This window comes from Aulostomus chinensis, chromosome 12 (assembly GCF_037954235.1).
Source record: "Aulostomus chinensis isolate RoL2024-O1b breed Wild chromosome 12, RoL_Achi_v1.0, whole genome shotgun sequence".
NCBI classification, from domain to species: domain Eukaryota; kingdom Metazoa; phylum Chordata; class Actinopteri; order Syngnathiformes; family Aulostomidae; genus Aulostomus; species Aulostomus chinensis.
Window position 1 is genome coordinate 13,411,976 of NC_141331.1, and position 22,689 is coordinate 13,434,664.

The 22,689-nt window shown below is 42.4% G+C and overlaps 1 protein-coding gene across 2 annotated transcripts in view; it reads right to left on the reverse strand.

Moving 5' to 3' along the window:
* dachd (dachshund d) overlaps positions 1-22,689 on the reverse strand; it is a 105,831-nt gene that overhangs the window by 20,553 nt on the left and 62,589 nt on the right. Inside the window, exons 4-7 of one of the 2 annotated variants that reach the window (XM_086220261.1) lie at positions 18,973-19,125; positions 4,603-4,775; positions 4,366-4,501; positions 4,142-4,273 (exon numbers count right to left, since the gene is read on the reverse strand). In XM_086220261.1, the coding sequence (XP_086076387.1) occupies positions 4,142-4,273; positions 4,366-4,501; positions 4,603-4,775; positions 18,973-19,125 (594 nt within the window). Of the gene's footprint in view, positions 1-4,141; positions 4,274-4,365; positions 4,510-4,601; positions 4,776-18,972; positions 19,126-22,689 lie in introns of both variants that reach the window. The other variant, XM_086220260.1, reaches the window with a different exon arrangement.

Here is a 22,689-nt window from a genome sequence, read left to right on the forward strand (position 1 = left end):
CACGCATCCATTTATGCTAGACAGCTACATTATGAGTGCATCTCCTGTTGTGTCAACAGGGAAGTGCCGATATCATATTACCAGTGAATCACCAGCTTTTAAAATATGGTTTACAGAATCAGTTTACATACTGTAGTCACCAGCTCCAAAGCGATCTGGCATGTTTAACTGCAGCTGGAGCGCCGAGGTAAAGTGCTGAGATTTGTTGCTGGCATTAATACTTCCAGCGCCACATGGTATTTACTTCTATACAGTACTTCGATGTACATACATATGGCTTGCATTTCAAACACCTTTTTCCCCAAAGGAAAGAAAACGATGTCAAGTGTTTGATGTCCAAAGTGAGTTTACAGCCAAAGGCTTCCGTAGCTTTCAAATTTCCTCTTGTTTGTCAGCTACCTGCTGTTTCACGAGACAGAGGCTTGTCGGAAGCTATCGCCACACACTTTCCGTTTGAAGCAATTCAATTAGTCACATGTGAGATTACACTTTAGCTTTTTTCCACCTCAAACATCATCTAATCTCTCTCTCGCTCTCTCTCTCTTTTTTTTTTTTTTTTTTGCTTTGGGGAAATTTTTGGACAAAAAATAATCAAGTTCAAACAACAACCCCACCCCCTCTCCTCAAAAAAACAAAAAAAAAAAAGCTACCATCTGGTTACACTGCACTGGGTGACACAACTTTGGAAATCTTTTTTAGATGACAACAAACAGCCTTTGTCCTTCATCGACAGAGATGACATGAAACGCGTGAGGCTTGTTCCTGGGATGTGAGTGACATTGTGTGGTGGCTCTCTCTGAAGTAGTCTGGCGATTTAAATAGCCTCCATATGAGCCAGGGCACCGTGTACCCGCCCCCCCCCCCCCCCCCCGCCCCGCCACCACCACAACTGCGCCCACTGCACTCTCTTCTAAGAGTGCACTGCAAGAGATTAATTTAATGCTCTGCCAGGATCATAAAGATCAAACAAGTGGGGAGATATCATTAAACCATTGGAATGTTATCTCATTTATCTAAACAAACTGATGCGATGAGCAGGCCTAATTAAAAAGCTCACCATAAACAAAGCTTCGCATGGCGAGGCCTCTTTAACAATGGCGGACATTTATTTTATTAATCTAATGCATCATGTATCATATCATTACAGTTCAATATATCTATCATTAATTTTATTCCCTTCACTTAAAGCTTTTATTGGAATTACTTTGGTTATTAGTTAGTTCTAATGTATTGGTTACCTCTGAATCGGGCTGCTACAATCTCTCTTATCTCGCAGCATAAACCTGTGCATGTTATTCAAATTGCCTCATTTATTATGATAGCTTCCTCATGTAAATTGTGCTGACTGCTCGCCCTTGCACAGTCCTCATTAGACTAATGAAAACCTTCAAACGAAAAAACTAAACAACCTGCCAAATAAAGGTCTGGGGTTATTATGAAAATTACAACTGTGGGAGCTGGGAGAAGCTCTCTTCATTAATTCATGCTCAGCAAATTGGTAACTAATTTAGTTGCACTCCTCTGCATTAATGGGTTATTTTATAAAAATGTTTTCCGCAGCCCGAGACCTCTGGTGCACACGCTGGAGAGCTCAGAATCCTAATCAAGTCCAGTGACATATTAAGAATTGACAATCTCCAAGATAATACGCTGTGTGTTTGTGGCGAGGAGATGTGTGTGTGTGTGTGTGTGTGTGTGTGTGTGTGTGTGTGTGTGTGTGTGTGTGTGTGTGGTCAACTAGCCAGAGCTGGTGTGGATTGCTGGGTCATTTGCTTTCTCCTCCAATATTGTGAGGAAATTACAGTCCATTTGTGTTGATTACGTGAGTGTAGAGGAGGCACTTCAGTTGCGAAGACGGATTTCAGGTAATATGGAAACATTCAGTTAATGTTTCTGTTTGTGTTGCTGCATTTGTCTCTCTCACACACACACACATGCACACACACAATCCCCTTTTTATCTTTTACATTTACAGTCATGTGTCCTTCACTACTTGTTTCATCACTGATTTACAACACAACCTTAATCTAACCCTAATCCTACCATAATCTTAAACCAAATTCTCACCTTGCCACTTATGATTTATGACACGACTGGATTTAATAAAATAAAATCAAATTTAAAAAATAAACCATCTTAACTGTAAATTACAATTGAGGCTATCTGCTTTTTGTGAGGTAAAATGCTCCATAAATATGCAGGATTCATGGTTATGAATCATTCTTGATAATTTAATCGGGGGATGGCGTGAGATTTTCTGCAAGAAGTGAGACTGACAGACAATTCTAACCACAAAGTATGTTTGCCCCTCTGCTCCTCCATCAAGATTCCAGTTTTTGCCCTCTAACTTTGCTCCGACTTGCCCCCATGAACACACACCGACATGAAGAATATCAGGTGCACAGACAGTTTGAAATCTATAAATCCTGCTCATGATCCCGCTAATTATTGTTGTTCACTGCTACACACCCAAGGTCTAATACTGACTGTCATGTCAACCCATCCAACAGGACACACACACACACACACACACACACACCTCGATGATTTCCAAAGTGGCTCTAATATCATTATCACCTGAATGCACCCTCCATCACAACACCACACAAACTCTCCTCTCAAAGACAGATGAGAATACTGATACCAGCTTAATAATGTACATTTTATTATAAAATAAAAACAACAACAACAAAAACGAAACACTCTGTGTTGTGTGGGATATACTGAAAGTACCGCTGCCCTTCAACTGACTGATGTGTTTTCATGTTTTGGGCTCAGCGCCTGCATGTGTGTTCATTCTCCTATTAGTGACATATCAAGCTAATTAGCCTGTTTAGTATGATTGCAAACTAGCTAACAGTGCTGACATGGAATAGTTGTTCCCTTTAAAAAGACGATCTGAAGAACTGGGTTGTTGTTTTTTTTGTTTTTTTTCGTCTGTTTGGTTTTACATTTTCGGGTGCATTAACAGAATAACCTCATGAGTGAATTTCATAACTTACGAGTGTCATTCTACGCATCCTAGTGTGTGTCACGTAAGGTGTTCCAGAGTAAAAGATCATTAAAATAAGACACACAATGCAGAATGTGTATAGAACGCATTAACTGAGACAACCAGAGAGTCTGACGAATGTATGAATTGCTGTTAGCAACACAATTTACCAGCTGGAAAAATAAGAAGTAGTATTTGTAAGACTGTATCATCTACGGCCTTGAATCATGCTGACTTACACCCGAAATGCAGAATGTTGTTTAATGAGTCTTTTCAAGGATAAAACCAGAGTTATTCAACATTCTAATTGAAACAGTTAATGAAGTTGATGAAAATTACACTTTGCAACAAAAGTCAATGAAGCTGTTGGTGACACACCACATGAACTGAGTGTTGGGCTCCTTCTGCCTCTCCTGGTTTATTTTGTTGTTCTTCTAAATTCTGCTCTTGAGAGAGCCTCAGCAGAGCCCAGCTTCGGCGCGAGGAACCAACAAACACTGGATTCAGTCGCGAACTAAAAGCTTGTCCCCACGTAAGTGTATATGTTGATGTGGAAAGCCACATGTTTTCATACCAACACTTGGTCGGTAGCCTTTTCACAACACGGTAGGCTCGCCAAGCATGAAAATGTGAAAATCCTTGAGGTGTTGTTCTCATTTGACTCTACCATGACAGCACAATTTTTTTTCCTTTTTTCCTTTTTTTTTTTTTTAAAGCTGAACCATGGTCATGTGATCAGCTACACTTGTTTAGTTGTACACATACAACATTATAATATGACTGCTAGCTTCTGACCAAAAGATCGATTTTGTTCCCCCAAAAAAGAGAGAAAAAGATGAAAACAGTGGTAAAAGCACTTTTCAGTCAATAAGAATTTCACCTCAAACTCATTAACACATACACACATACACGGACAGAAGTTGGATAATATCTGGGCCAAACAGAAGAATGCCTTGCCAAATAACCCAACTAAACTAATGATATCAATTAAAATTTTGAGTTTTGAAAATAGATTTTTAAGGGTACAGAATTCAAATCTGAGGGCCAGAGTAGCATGGGAGCATTAATGTCCATCCTTGTGATAGAGCAGTTGGTGGAGGTTAATGCTCTCTGACTGCGGTCTAGTTTTGTAAATGAAAGCAGGCTCACCTTTATCAGCATGCATCCTTTTTGCTTCGTGGCTCATGTCATGGGCCAGGTCTCCCTCTTTGGGCCCAGGTGGGATGTTGGGGGACAGGCCTAGCAGGGCTTGGCTCATGGACAGACCGTTGTGGTGTGTGGCTGAAGGTGGAATGAAACCAAAAGAAAGGTTACCTAGAATATGTATTCCAGCTCTTTGTGAATCAGGGTGTTTGGCTAGCGCAGAGACGTACGTATCCTGTCTGAGGAGCTTTCTGTGTGGGCTGGTGAGCTGGATACACTGCTGCTGCGGTGAGACGATGGGTGACTGCCTGGCCTCCTGTTGTCCTCTAAGGACGGGGCCGGGGAGGGACTGTCCGGAACACGTTCCTGCAACCCCAGCAGCAGCAAAGCACAAAATAAACCAACATAAATATCCAGTAAAGACAGCAACCGGCACAAAAATATCAAAATCAAGAGTTAAAATTTACCTTTATGACAGAGGTAACCATTCTGGAGGGCAGGCTCTGGCCCTGTGCTGCGGCGGCCATGTTTGCTATGGTGCTGAGGTGGTTCATCTGGCTCATCGCCATAGTGACAGAGGCTGGGGGCAGGCTGACGGGGATCAGGGGGTGCGGCATCATCATGAAGGGGAGTTCCAGTCCTGCAACACATGCAGAGGTCGTTGGTTACTCAATGATGCGTATTATGAGTGAGATATTCACAGGGGAAACTTGTGGCGGAAAAAACTCCAAACCTGATGCTGTTTAATTCAGCCACCACTCAGATCCCACCTTTAAAATCACTGTCCAATAACACTAAAGCTTTACACTGCTATCCATTAGAGTGAGAGAGAGAGAGAGGGGAAAAAAATCAAATTAATCACGTCTCGGGTATCTTTCCATGTTAACATAATACACATAAATGTTTTACTGCGTACGTTAATAATAGATACTACTGCAATAATAATAAAGAAACGTGGATGAAAACTCTATACACAGTAATTCATAGACCAAAGTTTACACAGCAATAAAGATGCATCAATTATTCTGGGATGAATAAAAAGGGGACATTATGGAAATTGTCTCAATATTTAAATATATATATATATATATATTTATATATATTTATATATAAAATCTCTGTAAAAACAAAGGCAATCTTGAAAGCCATTACCCAAATGACTAGTTAAACGTGCTAACGACAAACAACTAGACTACAGTACGGCAATGACTTAAGGCTAATTATATATACAGGAGAGAGAGGGAGAGAGAGAGAGAGAGAGAGAGAGAAGTCACTTCCAGTCCAATAATGGGATTTTCATTTCTTCCTCTTTCATATGCACACAAATTATTCCATTACAACATCAGACATATCTTACAAATGTTTTAAATTATTCAATTGCTGTCTGGCGATAGACGCCTAATTGGGAAAATTGAAGACATAACTGGTTGAAGAAAGAAAGAAAGAAAAAAAATCTAAGGGACGTCTAATAAAGATACCATAGGGGGTTACTAGTTAGTCAAACTATGGCCCTGCGCTGTGCCTCTAAATGGTTTAATGAAAACAAGCCAACTTTCAAAGGACGCGAGCGCAGACAGAAGGTCAAAGCTAGGTGTCTGTACCCCCCCCCCCCCCATCCCTCCTCCTCTGCTCAATGGGGACTGGCAGGATCAAAAGTGACTGTTTGGTCTCATTCCTCCGCCACTCAGATGCTTTTCCTCAAATGCTTTAAAGAAAACCTCATAGACAGTATTGGATCTGATGGAGCCTCTCTGTTGATTTTTCACTTCTTTTTTCCTCCTCTCTCATTCTTGGCAGCTCAGTTCAAGGTAAAAAAAAAAAAGCTGCATGAAAGAGAGAAAAGAAAGAGAGAGAGAAAAAAAGAGATACCGCACTACAGAAAGCTGATCCGCCAAAACAAGTCCACTCCTCTTTTCTGACAAAACATCAGTAGCCAAAGGGCAAGGAGATCTGCATGGCGAAGCCTCTAAAGAGAAGGACACTGGTTGAAAAATGAAAGGACATGAGAAGTACTCCTCTCTATTGCTCCCCTCCTTCCCAAAGAAGCATTGATTTCCATAAGAAAGATGGCATGCAGTTTCTCAGTGGCGAGTATTCCCAAACAATATAAAGCAGGGGAGATTAAAGAAAGGCGGAAGCCAAGCAGCACCTTATATCAGCGCCTGGGCTGTAGCTCAGACTGAATCAATTACCACTCAGCAGGCTGAGCTCAATTAAAAAACACCACAGAGGGCCTGATTGCGGGGGTACTTACCGTAGGACAACATGGAGTGGTCTAGGCTACCCTATCAAGCCTTTCAAGGCCACTCAAGGGCCAGGGTGAAGAGATTTATTCTGCCTTTGAGGTGGATACATTACACCCGTTCAATCGAGATACATAAAATGTCTCCAAATAAACAAGATCACCTCAGTAAATGATGAAGCTCGCTGGCTGATGTGTCCCCACCTGACAGAGAGACAGCCCGCTGGGGAAACACTGGACCTCTGTTCCCTCTAAGGGGTATTAGTCTCGCTTTCACCGCCTGTCCAGCCCCTTTCATGTCACCCCCGTCCTGAAAACAGTGGTTTTCCCCATAAAGAGCCATTCGAACCACTGTAGGGGAATGTGCCACAGGCCAATGAGGGTGCACCGAATCCTTTTACTTGTAGCTGAAAGGAACCAGGTGAGGGAGGATATTGGTTTATTCAAGGAATCGGGCAGTTTTACAAGACAATTAAGTGTTTTGACGTTCCATTCATATGCAAAAGGGAAAAGTAGCTCTCCCAAAATATAGATCCGACGAACATATCATTGAGAGAAATGAAACATATTTGTCAGTTTTTGTTTACCTCCTATAGTTGAGAGGTGGATTCCCACAAGCGCCCACCCCCCTCCTCTCCTGAAGGGCATAAACAATGCATTCGCAGTAATTTACCTGAAGTAAGCCTGAGGGACCTGCGAAAGGTGAACTCCGATTTAGCATCATTAAAACTACAAATCACTTAATACCAATATAAACAGCTCAGCTATTATGTTGAGCAGTGCTTGGGAGTTCACGCATGGATAAGCAAAGATCTGAATCGCAGAGGATGGAATGAATGAATTAAACAGCCCTTGGTAACAACATGATTAAAAGGCTGTTACATCAGTATAAAATCGCGCGGCTGATGGTGGATGCTGGAGCTTTACAGAATCACGCCGCAAAAGATTGAATGTTAAATGTTTTAAAATGATTAAAAAGAGAGCTGTAATTTATTTGCCTGACAGAAATGATAACCTGCAGTGATTTGTGCTGCAGTTAATCTTGATCCAAACAGGATGTCAAGCCTTCCTAACCCTACAGAGGAAAATAAGAAAAAAGGGACTAAGCCACTGCTACTGAAGATGGTTTGGTGCTGGTAGCCGGCGTCTTCCTTCTGACTTTGTTGTGGACAGATTTCCCCTGACAAAAATTAAACTAGATCCTACTTGGCACTTTATTATCTCTTCAACTGAATGATTTATTGTTTGTGGAGCGAAAGAACCAAAGAGAGGGGGAAGATTACATTTCCAGCCAAAGCTGGGGCTTGATCTCGTTTTTTACTCCCTCTGTCCAGGAAAAAAAGCTCCCAACAAACAATAATGTCAGCTGTAATTGATCGGAGGTCACAGGCTGGGCCTGCAGTAAAAGCGCACTATTTAAGCGACAATCTGCCGCGCGCTCTTCAGACGCTGGCTAATGAAGCTGTCTGTCTGGGCTATTTACCTTCTCTTAAATGGAAGGGGAGAGATGTACTGTAAGAGACAGGGCTGGAGAGGATCTGCCTCTCGTTCCCGTGAAATAGGACCTGCACATGCCTCAGGAATGTATAATTGGTTGGCGCAGCCAAAGCTGGGGATCTAGTGCTAATTAAATGACTTGTTTAAAGCCTATCTGTCTTTGTTTGGGAGGCTCTGAGCTTCAGAACAATGCAGTGTAAATGCTGTTGTCAAACAAACATTCCTGGTTATCCTTTGAATTTGATTTGAATTGAACAAGACAAAGGGCTGATTTGCTCAGCACTAAGCCTTTGGTTTTCATGGTGTTGAGACATTTTTCCTCCTCTGATCTGTCAAACTGAACAGGACCATTCCAGTCAAGCAGCTAAATGAACTGACTCGATGCACAATGCAAATGCAGTCCAGTGCTGCAGAACAATCTCAGTTTTACCTCCTAATTGCGCTTATAAAATGCCCCCATGTCGTGTATGTATTTCTCCAACAAAGGTGAGATGCTGGCACACACACATGGAGAGCCTTTGTTGTGGTCGTATCAAGGATTTGCACACCAGTCCCAAAAGGAAATGAATGGCTCATGAAAATGTGTCTGTCACGCGGCGAGACGTTTAGAGGTCTCTCCGTAGCGCTAATCAGCTATTCATCTTTACCATAACTGTTAATCTCCGAAGGAATCGCAGGACCCGCCGTGAGACGGAGGGAGCCATATAGCCATTAGATCAAACATTTAGACACAGCCTCCATAAACATGTTGTCTGGAAGTGTGGTGCCACAAGACAAGCTTACATATGCACAGACAGACACAAACACACACACACACACACACACGTGCGCAAACAAGAAAAAAAACACACAGATGGCAGGTTCAGTCAAGGCTGGTGAGCCCTGTTTCTCATTAAAATGGGGGAGAGAGGAAGGTATCGAGCTTTGATGTAGCCACCCACAGCCCCACAGTGTCATTGAGCGCAACTTTGAAACCTTTTGTGTTGACGCAGTTAATGTTGATAATAAAGCAAACATCTTGGCTTTGTTAAACACCCCCTGTGCACTCATGTATGCGCGCACACAGAGGCGAGGTTCAGGTATACATCCAGATAATGATGTAGTAAAGGTGTATAGGTATGTACACACACACACACACACACACACACACACACACACACACACACACACACACACACACACACACACACACAGCCAGACATAAAAACACATGCAAACAATATGCTTTAACATTCCAGGAGACACACCACTGGATAGAAATCAACAAACAAAATGTAAGCCATGGATACACAACGATTTCCTGTCAAGATGCCCGATGAAAGGCAGTACAAGAAAAAACCATGATAAGAAAACATTTTGAGTTTGATGAGGTAACATAATTGCTTTTCCTACCCAAACCAGTGGAGTGTAACATGTGGTAGAAATTATCAAGGAGACAGACAGAGGTGTTTGTCCTTTAAGTGTATAAAATCTAAGGCAGGCAACTTTTATAGGATAATTTAAATCCTCTGTTATAATGGCGCACATTCCTTTACGAAAATTGAAAGATCAATCATGTCTGTGACAGGGGAAAAAAAAAGTTGCTCCTATCTTTGAAGAGAAAATGCTAAACACGTTTCGCCTGTGCCGTTTTTTTTTTTTTTTTTTAAAGCTGTCTATTTGTCTCTTTGCTGAAAATGTTAACGAACAGGCCCATAATCAAGCCATATGCTTGCATGTGGCAAATCTCATTACAGTAAATGACCTTTACCAAGCAATGCCAACATCTTTGTGGTTGATAATGGCGAGCAGCATATAGAGCGGCAGAGACAATGGTTAGTTAACGCCATCATACACGTGGCGGGAGGCTGGCCGGGACAGCTTCAGGACACATTAGCCCAACAGCTTCTTTAATTTGGGTCGGAACCAAGCTCACTTTATATTTGTTATACATCACTCTTGATAAATAGAAGATCAGCGACAACACGGTGTGGCGTGGGGAGCGCTGTGAAAGGAAGAGAAGAGCAGCAGGAAAGGAGAGATATTACCAGCAGCTGTTACTACTGCGGGTGCAATATATTCAAGCCCAATCAATAAAGCTCCCGGAGACAGTGACACCCAAGCAGACAGAGGAATCATTTTCATCTGATACTTAGCAAAGGCTCCCCCTTTTAAAAAGATTGCTTTCAGTCAATGACAACCAGTTGTCATTTGACTAAGGCTCCTGAAATGAAATATATTGACGAGCGTTATCAATCACAGCCCCACTCTCCTGTCATATCACTTTGGGTGCAAAAAGGGGAGAGGGAGAGGGACAGAGAGAGAGAGAGAGCGAGAGAAGGGGGGTCAGTTTTCATGTGGTCATCAGCTTAGTTGTTTTAATTACAAATTAGCATGACAACCTCTGTGCACTTTCGCCATCATTTCACCAGAGAGCATCGGTTATGGCTGCAGTGATGGTTCGAGGTGAACTGATGGCGAAGCATATTTCACTGCAGTCACAAAGGTTTTTGTCTTAATTTAATCCCAACTAGAATTTTGTATATCCTTTAAAAAAAAAAAAATTCAATGTTTTTTTTGTTCCCAGAAAGTTCTTTTTTAAAAGTAAGATAACATTCCCTAAATTGGGATTAACAGTTTTAAGCACTTGCTTTATTATCATTTAATCATTTTTGGGGTATTTAAACTTTTACAGGTTAAAGAAGATACAGGAGCAAATATTGGGGGAGGGTTGAGGTGCTGCTGTCCACCCAGCCAGGAACTGAACCAGGCACCCCTGTGCTATGACACCCAACCTCTGACTCAGCTATCACTCTTTTATAGCAGAAGGTTTCTACATGTGTTCTCCATCTGTAATCATTCCAGAGCTCAACAGTTTACTTTAAAAAGTACATGATCCAAAAGTTGATTAAAAATATGAAGTGAAGTGAAGAGTGCAGTTCTTTACCCAAAATAATGTCACAAGCTTAGAACAGATGCTCTGTGCCTCGTCACATTGCAGACATTTGTGTCAGTGCATAAAAAATGTGACGTTCAAATTGGAAAGAATGAGCCGGTGTTGAATGTTTTATAAATGAACATTTCAATAATCTGCTCCCCTGACAACACCTCCCCTAAAACCTTCTCAGCCAAGGAGGTCATTTTTTCAGCGGCATTTGTCTGTCTGACTGTCAGCAGGCTCACAAAAAACTGTGATGCCAATTTTCACCAAACTTGGTGGAGGGGTGTAGAACGGGCCAAAAAAAGACCCCATTACCTCAGCGGAATAGCTTCATCTTGACAGATTGGGTCGGCCAGATCCATCTCAGATTAAGTCAGAAACACCTGAAGAACTTGGTAATGGGCATTACTGCAGTGAGGCCAGAAAAAAAATAATTTTTTGTAACTAGACACCACATGGTCACATCTCCAAACTTGACAGGTTTAATTAGAGTCCTGGCCTGAAGGCATCAACAAGTTGAATACAAGTCATAGTGGTAGCGCCTCCTCGTGGTTGTAGGAAGTCAGCCTGATATAATATTTGATATTTGATTTTCATCAAAATGGCACTATTGTCTTCATGTGATGTACAGCAACATTATTTCTAACAACATTATTTATAGTAAGTGTGTGTTCTCTAACGCCACCCAGTGGCTGCGGGAAGTTATATCTGCACTACAGTGCACGTGATCTAAGTATTATCAGGTTTCAGCACATCTCACACTAGACGACTGACATACCGCAACATATGCAGGGGTGTGAGGGTCCACTCATCCCTGATGCTAGCTTTAATTAGGGCCAGAGCAGGAGAGCACCAGGGACCAGAAGTTATGAACTCTGAATGCTTTCTAGTCTGTTAATATGTTGTAGTTTTCTCTGTCCTCTGTTTGTTCTAACTGTGAAGGAAAAGCTGAAAAAAAATTCCTGAAGATAGTTTGAACTTGCTCTCTCGCTCCTCCTCTGTCTCTCTCCCTCTCTCTCTTTATCTCGGTCCCAGAGGAGAGGCAGAGCGATGGTGAAGATGTCTGGGCTCAGTGCGGCTGATAGCTCTATTTGGATGAGGGTTCCCATATCATAAAACCAGGGAACCAACGGAGCGCTTTGGTGGAACCGAAGCAAGTATTTCTATCACACAAATGCTCTCTGATTCTCCGCCTGATTGCTGTGGTGGAACATTTCTACAATGTAATCACAGCAAAGTCATTTTGTTGTGTGTACACTGTAATATTCCCGGGCTAATGTGTCCTCTTAAACACAATCATAACGAAATGAGAGCGCATGATATCAACGGCACTAATGCCTCGCCATCTTATGTGAAAACGGCTTCGCATTCCCTGCAATTACACGCCGTGCATATTTCACATTACTCCAACCTGTGAACGCTCATCGCCACTGAAAGGTTGAATGTCATTTATTACACGTATCACATTTACACCAAGTGACATTGTCTTTTCAAATTGTGTTGATCTCTTCACTTTCAAAGGTCAGCCCCTTCGCGGGCTAAATTCAACCTGACAGAGAATAGTGAGGAGGGGACAGGAGAACGCATGCATCACCCCCCCCCCCACACACACACACACACACACACCACACACACACATCAAAGCGCTCCAAATTAATCTATCCAATTAATGAAGAACCAGGCCTAATGTTGATGAGGGGTGACAACTCGACTGGTCAGTTGTTTTTTGTTTTTTTGGTTTTTTGTTTTTCCAGTTCGGCTGCTGTGCTTGTGAACTAACCACAAGAGACAATCAAACAAATATTTCCGTGACACGAGGTTGTCTCTCTTTGTGTCTCCTTCCTCTCCAGCAACTCCACTGCCACTCAAAGATGATAGGACTTGATATGGATCATTACGGAAATAATGTTTAATCAATCCCCCCACCCTCCTCCCCTGCTCCTGTTATTGTAATCTATTTCTGCAGTTGTCTGTGTGTTTTGTAGCTACATGAGTGTGCCTCGCCGTCTCCCAATCATGCATATTCAAGTGTGAACGCTGATGCTTAACAGCCGACGCAACTGGAATTAGAACGAGGACATTAGACTTCATTAAAAAGAGGAATGATTATCAGGTTTATCTTTTGAAATGTCTATTAAAATGTGTGTGTCGTCCCTCACTTATCTGTCACCTGGCTCCCATGAGCCTGGCAGACTAATAGAGAGATGGTGAGGGCCTAAACCCAAGAGAGCCACGGAGACCCATCAAGCTCTTCACTCAGGCTGGAAGGCTGTCTGTCTGCTCTGTCTCACTCACTTACTGCCCCCCCCCCCCCCCCCAATGCTTGCAGCTTTAAATTGACTCTACTTTGTCCGCCATGAGATCAGAATAAAACAAACCGCGCTGTAATTGCTTGAATCCGACTAGACAATAATGTGTCAGAGTGAAAGAGGTGTTATATGTTCATGGAATGAATTCTTTTCAGCCTATGGCTACAATCTCTCTCAAGAGCTTCGGCTGACAAAAGCTCCCACAAGAGAGCTAGCGAGGAAGATGGATGAAGTTGCCCCTAGACACTCATATCAGGTCAGTATGTGCTTTATCCCCTAATGGTTAAGGTTAGGATTGAGTAGATGGGTGATACTAGATCTGAGCCTGAGGGCCATTGTTCTGTCTAGAGGAGCAGGAAGTAGCCACCATCCTCCATCATGGCCCACATTTAGCTGCGCCATGTAGCCTGGGCCACCAGCACTTGTGCGGCTAGCAGGTTGTGGAGCGTGCAGCTAGCTAGTCGGATGTGTCTCTCCACCCAGAGAGCTTTATTATTAGAAAGGACATAAACAGACTAATTAAATCGCAGCAGTGGAGCTGGGCTGACAGCTGGCGCAGAGAGTGTGACCAAACAGATCGCTATCAAAGTGCAGTGTCTCTCTTGCTTTTGTGTGTCTGCTCACGCACGCACGCACGCACGCACGGGTGGGCATCCACGCACGTGAACACACACACGCAAGCGCGCACACGCGCACACACACACACACACGCAAGCGCACACACATACATGAGCGCTCCTGTGTTTCCTACATCCATGTGAGGCCTTTTTTGATGGGTTCATCCAATAATGTCTGATTAATTTCATTCATAAGCAGCGTCATCTTATTTCTCAGCAAACCACAATCATTGATGCACTGATATGATCCAAAATGGTACAAATGCTATCCAGCCGAGCAGTAAACACTCCAGTAATTAGTGCATGGTCTGCAGGCTGACTCCACTCAGCTCTGCAGCACGGCCAAGCACAGACCCCATATAGAGAGGAGCCTAGTTATGCATTGATCTTAGAAAATTAAGGCTAACTGCCCCAGATTGCAGTGTCTTGATGTACCTTCTGGATGAGCGATGTACCATACTTGTATTGTTTGTAGAATAAACGCAGTAGTTCGGTCTTGCTGTGTTTTAAAAAGGAATACATCTTGAATAATTAACAATGCCCCCTTAAAGTGGTGGTATGTGTGACGGCGAACCACCTATGATGAGGAAAATATGATTTTAACACTTCAATAATGGCAACAGCAACAAGAGCGGACTAATCAATGAGACTGCAATGTTTGCAAACAAGCACTGGAATTATAACGCCAATAATTGATCTCTTCCATTTTCCTCCCGCCGCTGTTGCCTTGTGATGTCATTGTTTATTGATTGCTTCCTGCCAGTGAAGGATGATGGGAAGTTTCCAGAGTTTGTATTTACTATGATGCCCCTCCACCAGCACCTCCCTAACCCTCCAACTTTCCCTCCCCAGCCTCTTGCCCCCCCCTTTCCATTTGAAATTTGCAAGCTGTAGCACCAGCTTAACCAAAAAGGATTAAGTCCCATACCCAACTGAGAACACAGATAATGCTCAGTAATTGGTAAAAAATGAAGATGAATGGGACAGCTAGATAAGGACCAATTAGCTGCTGGGAGTGTACAGCTGTGGTCTCCTCACCGAGCGCTCTCAGGGGCCAAGGCCCCCTCTTTCTCTTGCACAAGCACGCGCACGCACACACAAGCGCACGCACGCACACACGCACGCACACACACACACACACACACACACACACACACACACACACACACACACACACAGACAAACACACACACCGACAAACACGAGGGAGGGGCTTGCAGAAATTAGCCTGATGACCCTGGAAAAAAAGAGAATGATGCTTCCTCATCATCTCACCCAGAAACCTCTTCTCTCAACTCTCAGTCAGGCAACACTCCAGGTACCTGTCACCACCCGTCCAGCCTGCCGCCTCGCGGGTGGCGCTCCCTGTTGGAGCGTCTGGTATGACGCCTCAGGTGTGAAACAAAAAGAGACTTGCAGAACTTACTGCCTAGCTGTGGTTTAATTTAAAATCTACAGCGAAATCTAAAAGTTAGTGTTGATTGTGTTTGTCTGCGAGTTGTTTGGTCTGCGTATCGTGGCATCATCTGGCTGATGACAGAGGAATTCCCATATCTAATTACAAACAGGATTTCAGCTCCATTAGAGTTGTGTGGTGAGGAGTCAGGCGAGCAGCAGGGCAACACCCAGTGGCCGGAGAGAGACACAAGCAGAGAGGATGTCAGAAAAGTAACAGATTAGAGGGAGACAGAGAAAAGAGAACAAGGCTGTCTTATCTTTTCTACTCTATTTTCCTTCCACTGCCGCAGAAAAAAACAATCCCTTCTCTTGAAATTGGCAGGTGTTTGTTAGTGGGCAGCTGACAATATTTTCTCTCCCAGTAATGAAGGTTGTCGCTGGGGTCAATGCACTGGGAGGGAATAGTGGGCTGTTTATCCCCCTCAAGGCCCAGCGCCACACGTGTTTTGCTTGGTCTGTGATCTGTAATTGTGGCATTTCCTGAGAGGCGGAGAAACAATCCACATTGTGCTTTGAAAGGGCTCCCTCTGCCCAACTAAATACTGCAAGGAGAAAATCAAAGACCCACGCGCCTGCGTGCATGCACACCTCTCACTCTTTACATTTCTCTGTCTCCTTATGTCTCGTCTATATTTCCTCCACTTGCTCAGGATGTTTGGTTATTTTGGCTGTGAGTTGAAACGGCTGTTTTTTTTCTCTCCCTCTCTCTGCCTTCTCCTTATAATTAATAACATTGATGCAAACAGGAAGGTCTAATTGTGATGAATATTTAATGCGAGGGGGAAACATTAGCCTGTTCAATTTACATCAACACAAAGACAGCGACGGGCAATCCAACTCTACAAACAGAGCAGAGTGTCCTTCACTGGCTGGCTCTGCTGTGCTTTGCTTTAAGCGCTTCACAATACAAGATCAGCTTCAGACAAACACTCAGATGAGACACCTGTATTTATGCCCAGAGAGAACGATTTTTAAAAAAAAATTATTATTCTTCCTCAATACAGAGTAGCTCTTTCCGATTAAATAGATCCATGTCCTTAGTGATATTATGGGAAGCAAAGCTCATTATCATATCAATTCCCAGCCTGGTTTGTCATCTGTGTAATAAACACATCCGCTTGTGCTGAATGATTATAAAACTTCTTTCCATGTCCTAAGAGCAGCTATAGTTAGACAGCATGAAGTCACTCCTCCTTCTGTCCCCTCCATATCAGTCAAGTGATTTATAAGTTTGGATTGTGCTCCAGAGCTGGACATATTAGGCATTCGACAACTAAAATAGCCTGTGAAAAGCCAGGGAGAGTGAGATAATTTTGGAATGTTATACAAGTCATTTGATATTTTTGTGAAATTACTTTAAATAAATATAATGATCGGAGGTGGAGTCTGAGTGGAGACGACAGCCTGCTGCAATAGCAGTGCTTCATGGCCCTGCTGTGCGGAGCGGGGGCCATATTTCTCCGGCGTATTATCAGGATGACTCCTGCTGGCCACCCTGTCACAGGAGAGTGCTTGATATAAACAAGAGATTGCTGCGACACCCAGTAATCAATATTAGGATGGTTTCAGTACCAAACATCATTTGTCTCGGCGACCATTCCTTTGACCAAACGAAGCATTAATTCAAATCATAAATCTGAGCTGATTTAAATCCGAGCGGAGTGAGAGAGAGAAGGAGAGAGAGAGAGAGAGAGAGAGAGAGAGAGAGAGAAAGAGAGAGAGAGAAAGAGAGAGAGGGGCCCCTGTCGGGCTGCCTGCCCCTAATGATTTATTTTCTACATTTCTGCGAGCGAGAGATTTGTCCATACTCACTGACAGGTCACCTTCAAACGCCAGTGGCAGACTGTTCATCACCATGCAGACGAGCATCTCATCGCTGCGAGTAAATATTAAAGGAAAAGAATCCAATTGATTGTGGATGGGGCCGAGAGGCGTCACTGCCATATATTTCACTCAGAGCTAATGCTGTGGCCCGCGCACCCACACCTAGAGCAGCTCCCCCTCGCCAGAATTATGATTCTAGCGGGAGACTGTGTGGCTGGCTGTGGGCTCAAGGTTACAATTTAAATTGTAAAAAGATAAAACAGTTTCTTATTAGCTCCATTGCCACAGCCTTGCTGTTGGTACTCACATTTATCTTTATTTCCGTGACCTCGTATTCTCTTTTTTTACACACTCCATTCTCTGGGAGTGATGACCTCACACTTTATGCATTTTGCATTGTTAAATCGGCTTAGAAACACATCCTGTTTTCATCTGGAGCGCCAGGGTGTCAAGTATTACTGTTGAAATGTGTTCAGGAGTTGGGACATTTAGTACAGTAAGTGAATCAAAAACTCCATTTAGTGAGTAAAGCTACAGGGAATAGACTGGGTTTATAATTCGGAACATACATTATCATTCTCTTTAATACACTAAGTGCTTCTGTGTGATATTACACAAATCCTTCTGCATTTTGGGGCTAATAATTAATTGAAATGGCACATGGTGAAAAACCAGTACTCTCACAGCAATTCAATTAGACCGTGTTAGAAGCTGATAGCTTTGGGAAATTGTGTTTCACTTAGCCTTTAATAATGTATTTTCTCTTTCTTTCTTTCAACAGAAAAATGCAATACTTCTGTGGATGACAAGACTTTTCTCACCAAGGTGAAGATTTGCACACAAATGAAGTCAAATCGATACTTTGTCTTGGCGTAAACGTTAACAATGAGCTGTATTGTGGCGACTGCATCACGCAATTGTTTGCTTTAGGCAGAATAATTTTGTTTCGTGTGTTTGGCTGACGACGTCAAAAAATATTCCAGTCAAATCTGGCGAAAATTCAAGACTTTGGTGCCCATTTGTCTGATTACAAAATAGATTCAAACACATAAGAAGTCAAATTTCCCCGCTTCAAACCTTAAATGGTGTTACCAGGGTGAGACGCTCTATTATCCTATAACTGGTTGCCAATCATTTGCGGCCAATTTGACATCAACAGCCACAACTCTTCCACAGTGGAACCACCTCTAAGTGACGGGTGAACACGTCAACCCCTCATGATCCTGAGACATAAGACATCATAAGATAGGACTTTTCACCCTCCCTTATTTTCTCGATTCTTTTGTATTTTTAACCCAGATCATGTTTACCGAAACCTAACACACCTAAGCTGCTTTTGTGCCAAAATCTTACCATACCATAACCACCGCATTGTCAAAACTATCTAAAATGATGTCATCGTCCACTAAGAAGAAGTCCTCGCTGCAGGATTTACAGAGGCGTATTGCTTTCTTGTGTTCTTGGATATTTGTAAGCGCATGCGGGAAAAAAATGTGTTTATATTTTTGTTTGATTTGCTTAAGATGTTTCATCCGAATATGTTGACTTTGTACTTTGCTGCTTTGTTTAACAATATTATTTCTGATTTTATTCTGTAATGTAACCTGGAACAGGAACCTGCTGTCAACTAATTTTTGACCATGTCATGCCATTTGATCTGCGGCCATAAGTTGTTACTGTCAACCCCTTTTCACTATAAAATTGAAATAAATTAAGCTTGAACTTGAGAAACATTGTGAAAAGTTAGTAAGGACTGCAATGTGCTGTTACAAAGAAGTACTAGTAAGTTTTTGTTCATGTACGTGTCTTTATATTTGTCTGTAATGCAACGTTAAATAGTTGGTGCATCACATCTGCATCTTTAGATGATCGCCAACGTGACAGCTGTGTGTGTGTGTGTGTGTGTGTGTGTGTGTGTGTGTGTGTGTTCGTGTGTGTGTTCGTGTGTGTGCCTCGAAGGGCATCCTCACCAACGCTGGAGCTGAGGTCCCCATTCTCGCCGTCGGCCCCGTGGTGGTTGGTGTTGCTGTGGTAGCTGCTCATCGCCTCCAGTTTGATCTTCTTGACCTTCATGGCCTCTGCAATGGCTGCGTTGGCAGCTGCCGCCGCCGCCGCTGTCAGCCCTGAAGAGAAAGGCAGAGGAAACAGAGTGCTCACAGGCCGCTACGTGTCTGCTGGGGCTGAGCCACTGCACCTGCAAAACCTTTCAGAAAACCTGCTCTGGCGAATTGAAAAAAAAAGAAAGAAAAAAAAAACCACACACACACACACACAAAAACAAAGACTTTTGAAATAAAAAAAGAATAAAAACAATGAATAATTTCATATACTATGGGGGATATGCGCCTATGAGATCACGGCTTGGTGTTTCATCTTCTGACGGAGGATATCTTCACAGCAGGCTGTCATGCTGATGGGATGGCTCCGTGCGTGCATGTGTGCGTGCATGTGTGTGTGTGTCTGTGTGTATGTGTGTGGCAGCATATGATTTTATGAATGCCACTCCAGCACTCCTCGTCTCAAATATTGATGTATTTGTACCTTGATGGGAACAGATGCAGTCAAGATAATAGTACATGATGTAAGCATTTTCTGTGTACAACTAACAATGAGCGGTGCATGTGTGTATAATACGGAGCCTGATGATTCAGTGTGACGTGGGAGGAAAGAGAAAAAGAGGCAGAGAGTGAGTGAGAGAATCGAGCCTTTATGCCAAACGATCATGATCGTATCAGATGTTCTGAATTAACGTTAATCCCATGAATCACTTGATGGCAGGCCAAAGTTTTGGTTTGTGCGCTCTTTGCAAGCCGGTGTCAGGATGAAGCCAAATATCATTTGGGAGAGAAGAAGGGAATCTACTCTGTAACAGCCATGCTGGACTGCACCATATTGTTATGAATCCTCTATGATTACAATTCTCTGAATGATTAAAGTAATATCACGCCACTATAGCCATATTTCAGCATCACTTCCACTTTTACAGAGAAGTACATTTCTTTAATGTTCCATTAAGGTGTCTCTTCAAAGTCGGGAACCCCGAACTCAACTGAGATTCTTCAAATCGAGCAGGAGTATTTCCTTTAACCACTATTGTGTACTATTACTCCTTTTGCAGATTCCAAGTATCTTTTAACCAATAATGTCAATGTTTTTACCTTTAATCTGTGGTATCTTAAACTCCATTAAGCCTTCTTTTGTGGCCTTGGACTGTGAGTGCTGACTGGTAACGACTGCTAGCAAAGCAGGCTACGCTAACGTTAGCTGTTCCCGTTAGCCGGACTTCACATCTCTTACAGCATCACATGCGACTCCAGAAATTTCAGCCTGCAACCCTCAACAGGATTCACCAAAGTATGGCTATTCAGGGGCGCGGCTACTGAGCAGTGATGTCAGGCTAGTGAGGTGAGTCCCCAGCATGCTAGCTGCAGTTAGCGCCGCCGTCAAGAACAGCCCAGTGTTGGCAAATATACCAAACTGGCCCAGACGTCTCCTGAGGTGGTTTATCTTAAGTTCACGAGGTTATTTGTTTTCAGAGATGGTAATGTTAATTAAGATAATTAAGATCCCAAATGCTAGCTTGTTTGTTGGTGGAACTGCTACAGTAGCTTGTTTTTTGGTGGAGAAGCTCAACAGTGGAGCCAATGTATCTCTACAGGGCAAAGTGGATTATTGATTTATTACTATAAAACATGATTGTATGCCATGCCTTTTAAAGTAACATAACCCAACACAAATCACCATATTGTGAATAATATTACAATATTTTGAATAATTATTTTAAATCAATATTGCCAACTTCCTAACTCCAACAGATCAACCTGCTCTGTGGAGGATGCTATCACAGAAACTCCAAGAATCAAACTCTGCTGTTAAATTTCATATCAATAATTCAAAATAATTAAAGAACAGAACTTTTAGGACTTTTTTGTTTCAAAATCTTGCGGAAGCCATCACCAAAAGACTGGAGTTGACCTGACAATGTATGAGTCAGACACATAGTAAATCAATATTCTGTATCCTCACATGAGATGTAAATATCAAATCGATCTTGGATGTCAAATATTAAAGTACTCAGATCAAGATCAGGACCAGAGAAAAATGGATGAGGTCAAGTCTAATTTCTTAATAACACCAAGCCTCACTCAAGTTCTTATGCACAAATTTGTCATCACACACAATAGGACATTTTTATACCCAGAATGTCGTCTCACAGACAGGAAGTTAAGCCTGATGACTATCTGACGCCCCTTGCTACTGATATCTATTGTGTAAATTTTGTAACATGAAAATCTTTGCAAGTCTGAGTGATTGACATTTACAAGGAGTTATAAATGTCATCAGCCTGTCTGGGTTAAAAAGTTCTAATGTGTGTAAGAACACATTAGTGTGTATGAACATGAATCATGAATGAAGGCCAGCTTAATGTTTGACAGTCAAGGCTCCTCATGAAGCAAAAGCATCTTATCATTTTGAAACAACAACAAAAAAAAATCAAAAAATTCTGTAACTACTTTTTTTCAAATGTCAAACCACAATGACCCAATTCATTTCTTGGTCCATAAATAATGAAAGGGATGAATTTGTGCATTTGTGAAACTTTTTTTTTTTTTTTTTTGCTTCAATTTCTGCATCGCTTCATATCATCTTAAATAGATATTTTGAGGAAATAAAAATTTGATGAATCACAACTTTGTATCATGCACATTTTATTGAAAACACGTGTGCTGCGAAAAAATCTGTAGAAGACATTCTGCTAATTTATTTGCTGACGCAAACAAATCTCCTGCAACCAACCTGTGGGTTTTGGTGGAAGGGTTGTAATAATCATGCACATGAATTAAAAATGAATGCAAATGAACACCATTGTTGGGAAATTCATGGCAGCAAATGAAGAAGGTAGGGGTTTTATTCTAGAATAATAACAAAAAAACCTTAATAGTTTCTAAAGACAACACTACAATAACTTGCAGTAGAATTTTGATGTGGCTATGTTTGGATAACCATAATTACGTATGTGTGCGTGCTTCAGCCACTTCTCACATTTGTTTTCGTCTGTCACTCTTTGCAGCAGAAGAGCTGTGGTCAACAAACATGTCCAAACTGTTTTGGCTTCACAACTTTCATCATAATAACCAGTGAAAATAGTCAATTTTTTTTTTTTTAATCACAAATTGCTTATTCATTTGCACAACTGTACGCTTCCTCAAATCGTCTTGAGCACAGCTAAACATCTATTGACACGACATCTTTCAGCATCACTCACATTCCCACTGTCGTCTCAGACATGTTTGTCCACCTCAATCAAACCGGACCTCTCTGTGATATAGTGTGAGATTATAGACACACGTGTGCTGAGCTCGCTGCAGAGATCATAAAGCATTGGTCTGTCATTGTGGTCCTTCCAGGGTTCTGCTGTATCGAACGTGACTGAAATCTTTATGCATGAGGCTGCTGCTCTCAAACAGCGAGGACAGATAGCGCTAAAGCTCTTCTAGGCCCCGCCGTGTCTCCGGAGAGTCTTGTGACTCTTCTCGCCAACCCCAGCAACAACATCAAAGATGCACAGTGAGAAAAAGATATGCACCTATTAGAGGAATCACTCAGATGCACAATATCACCTGCCTTTGTACTTGATATGCAGGTTTGCCTTACGTTTGACGCAGAACAAGGCGACGTCCGCGTTT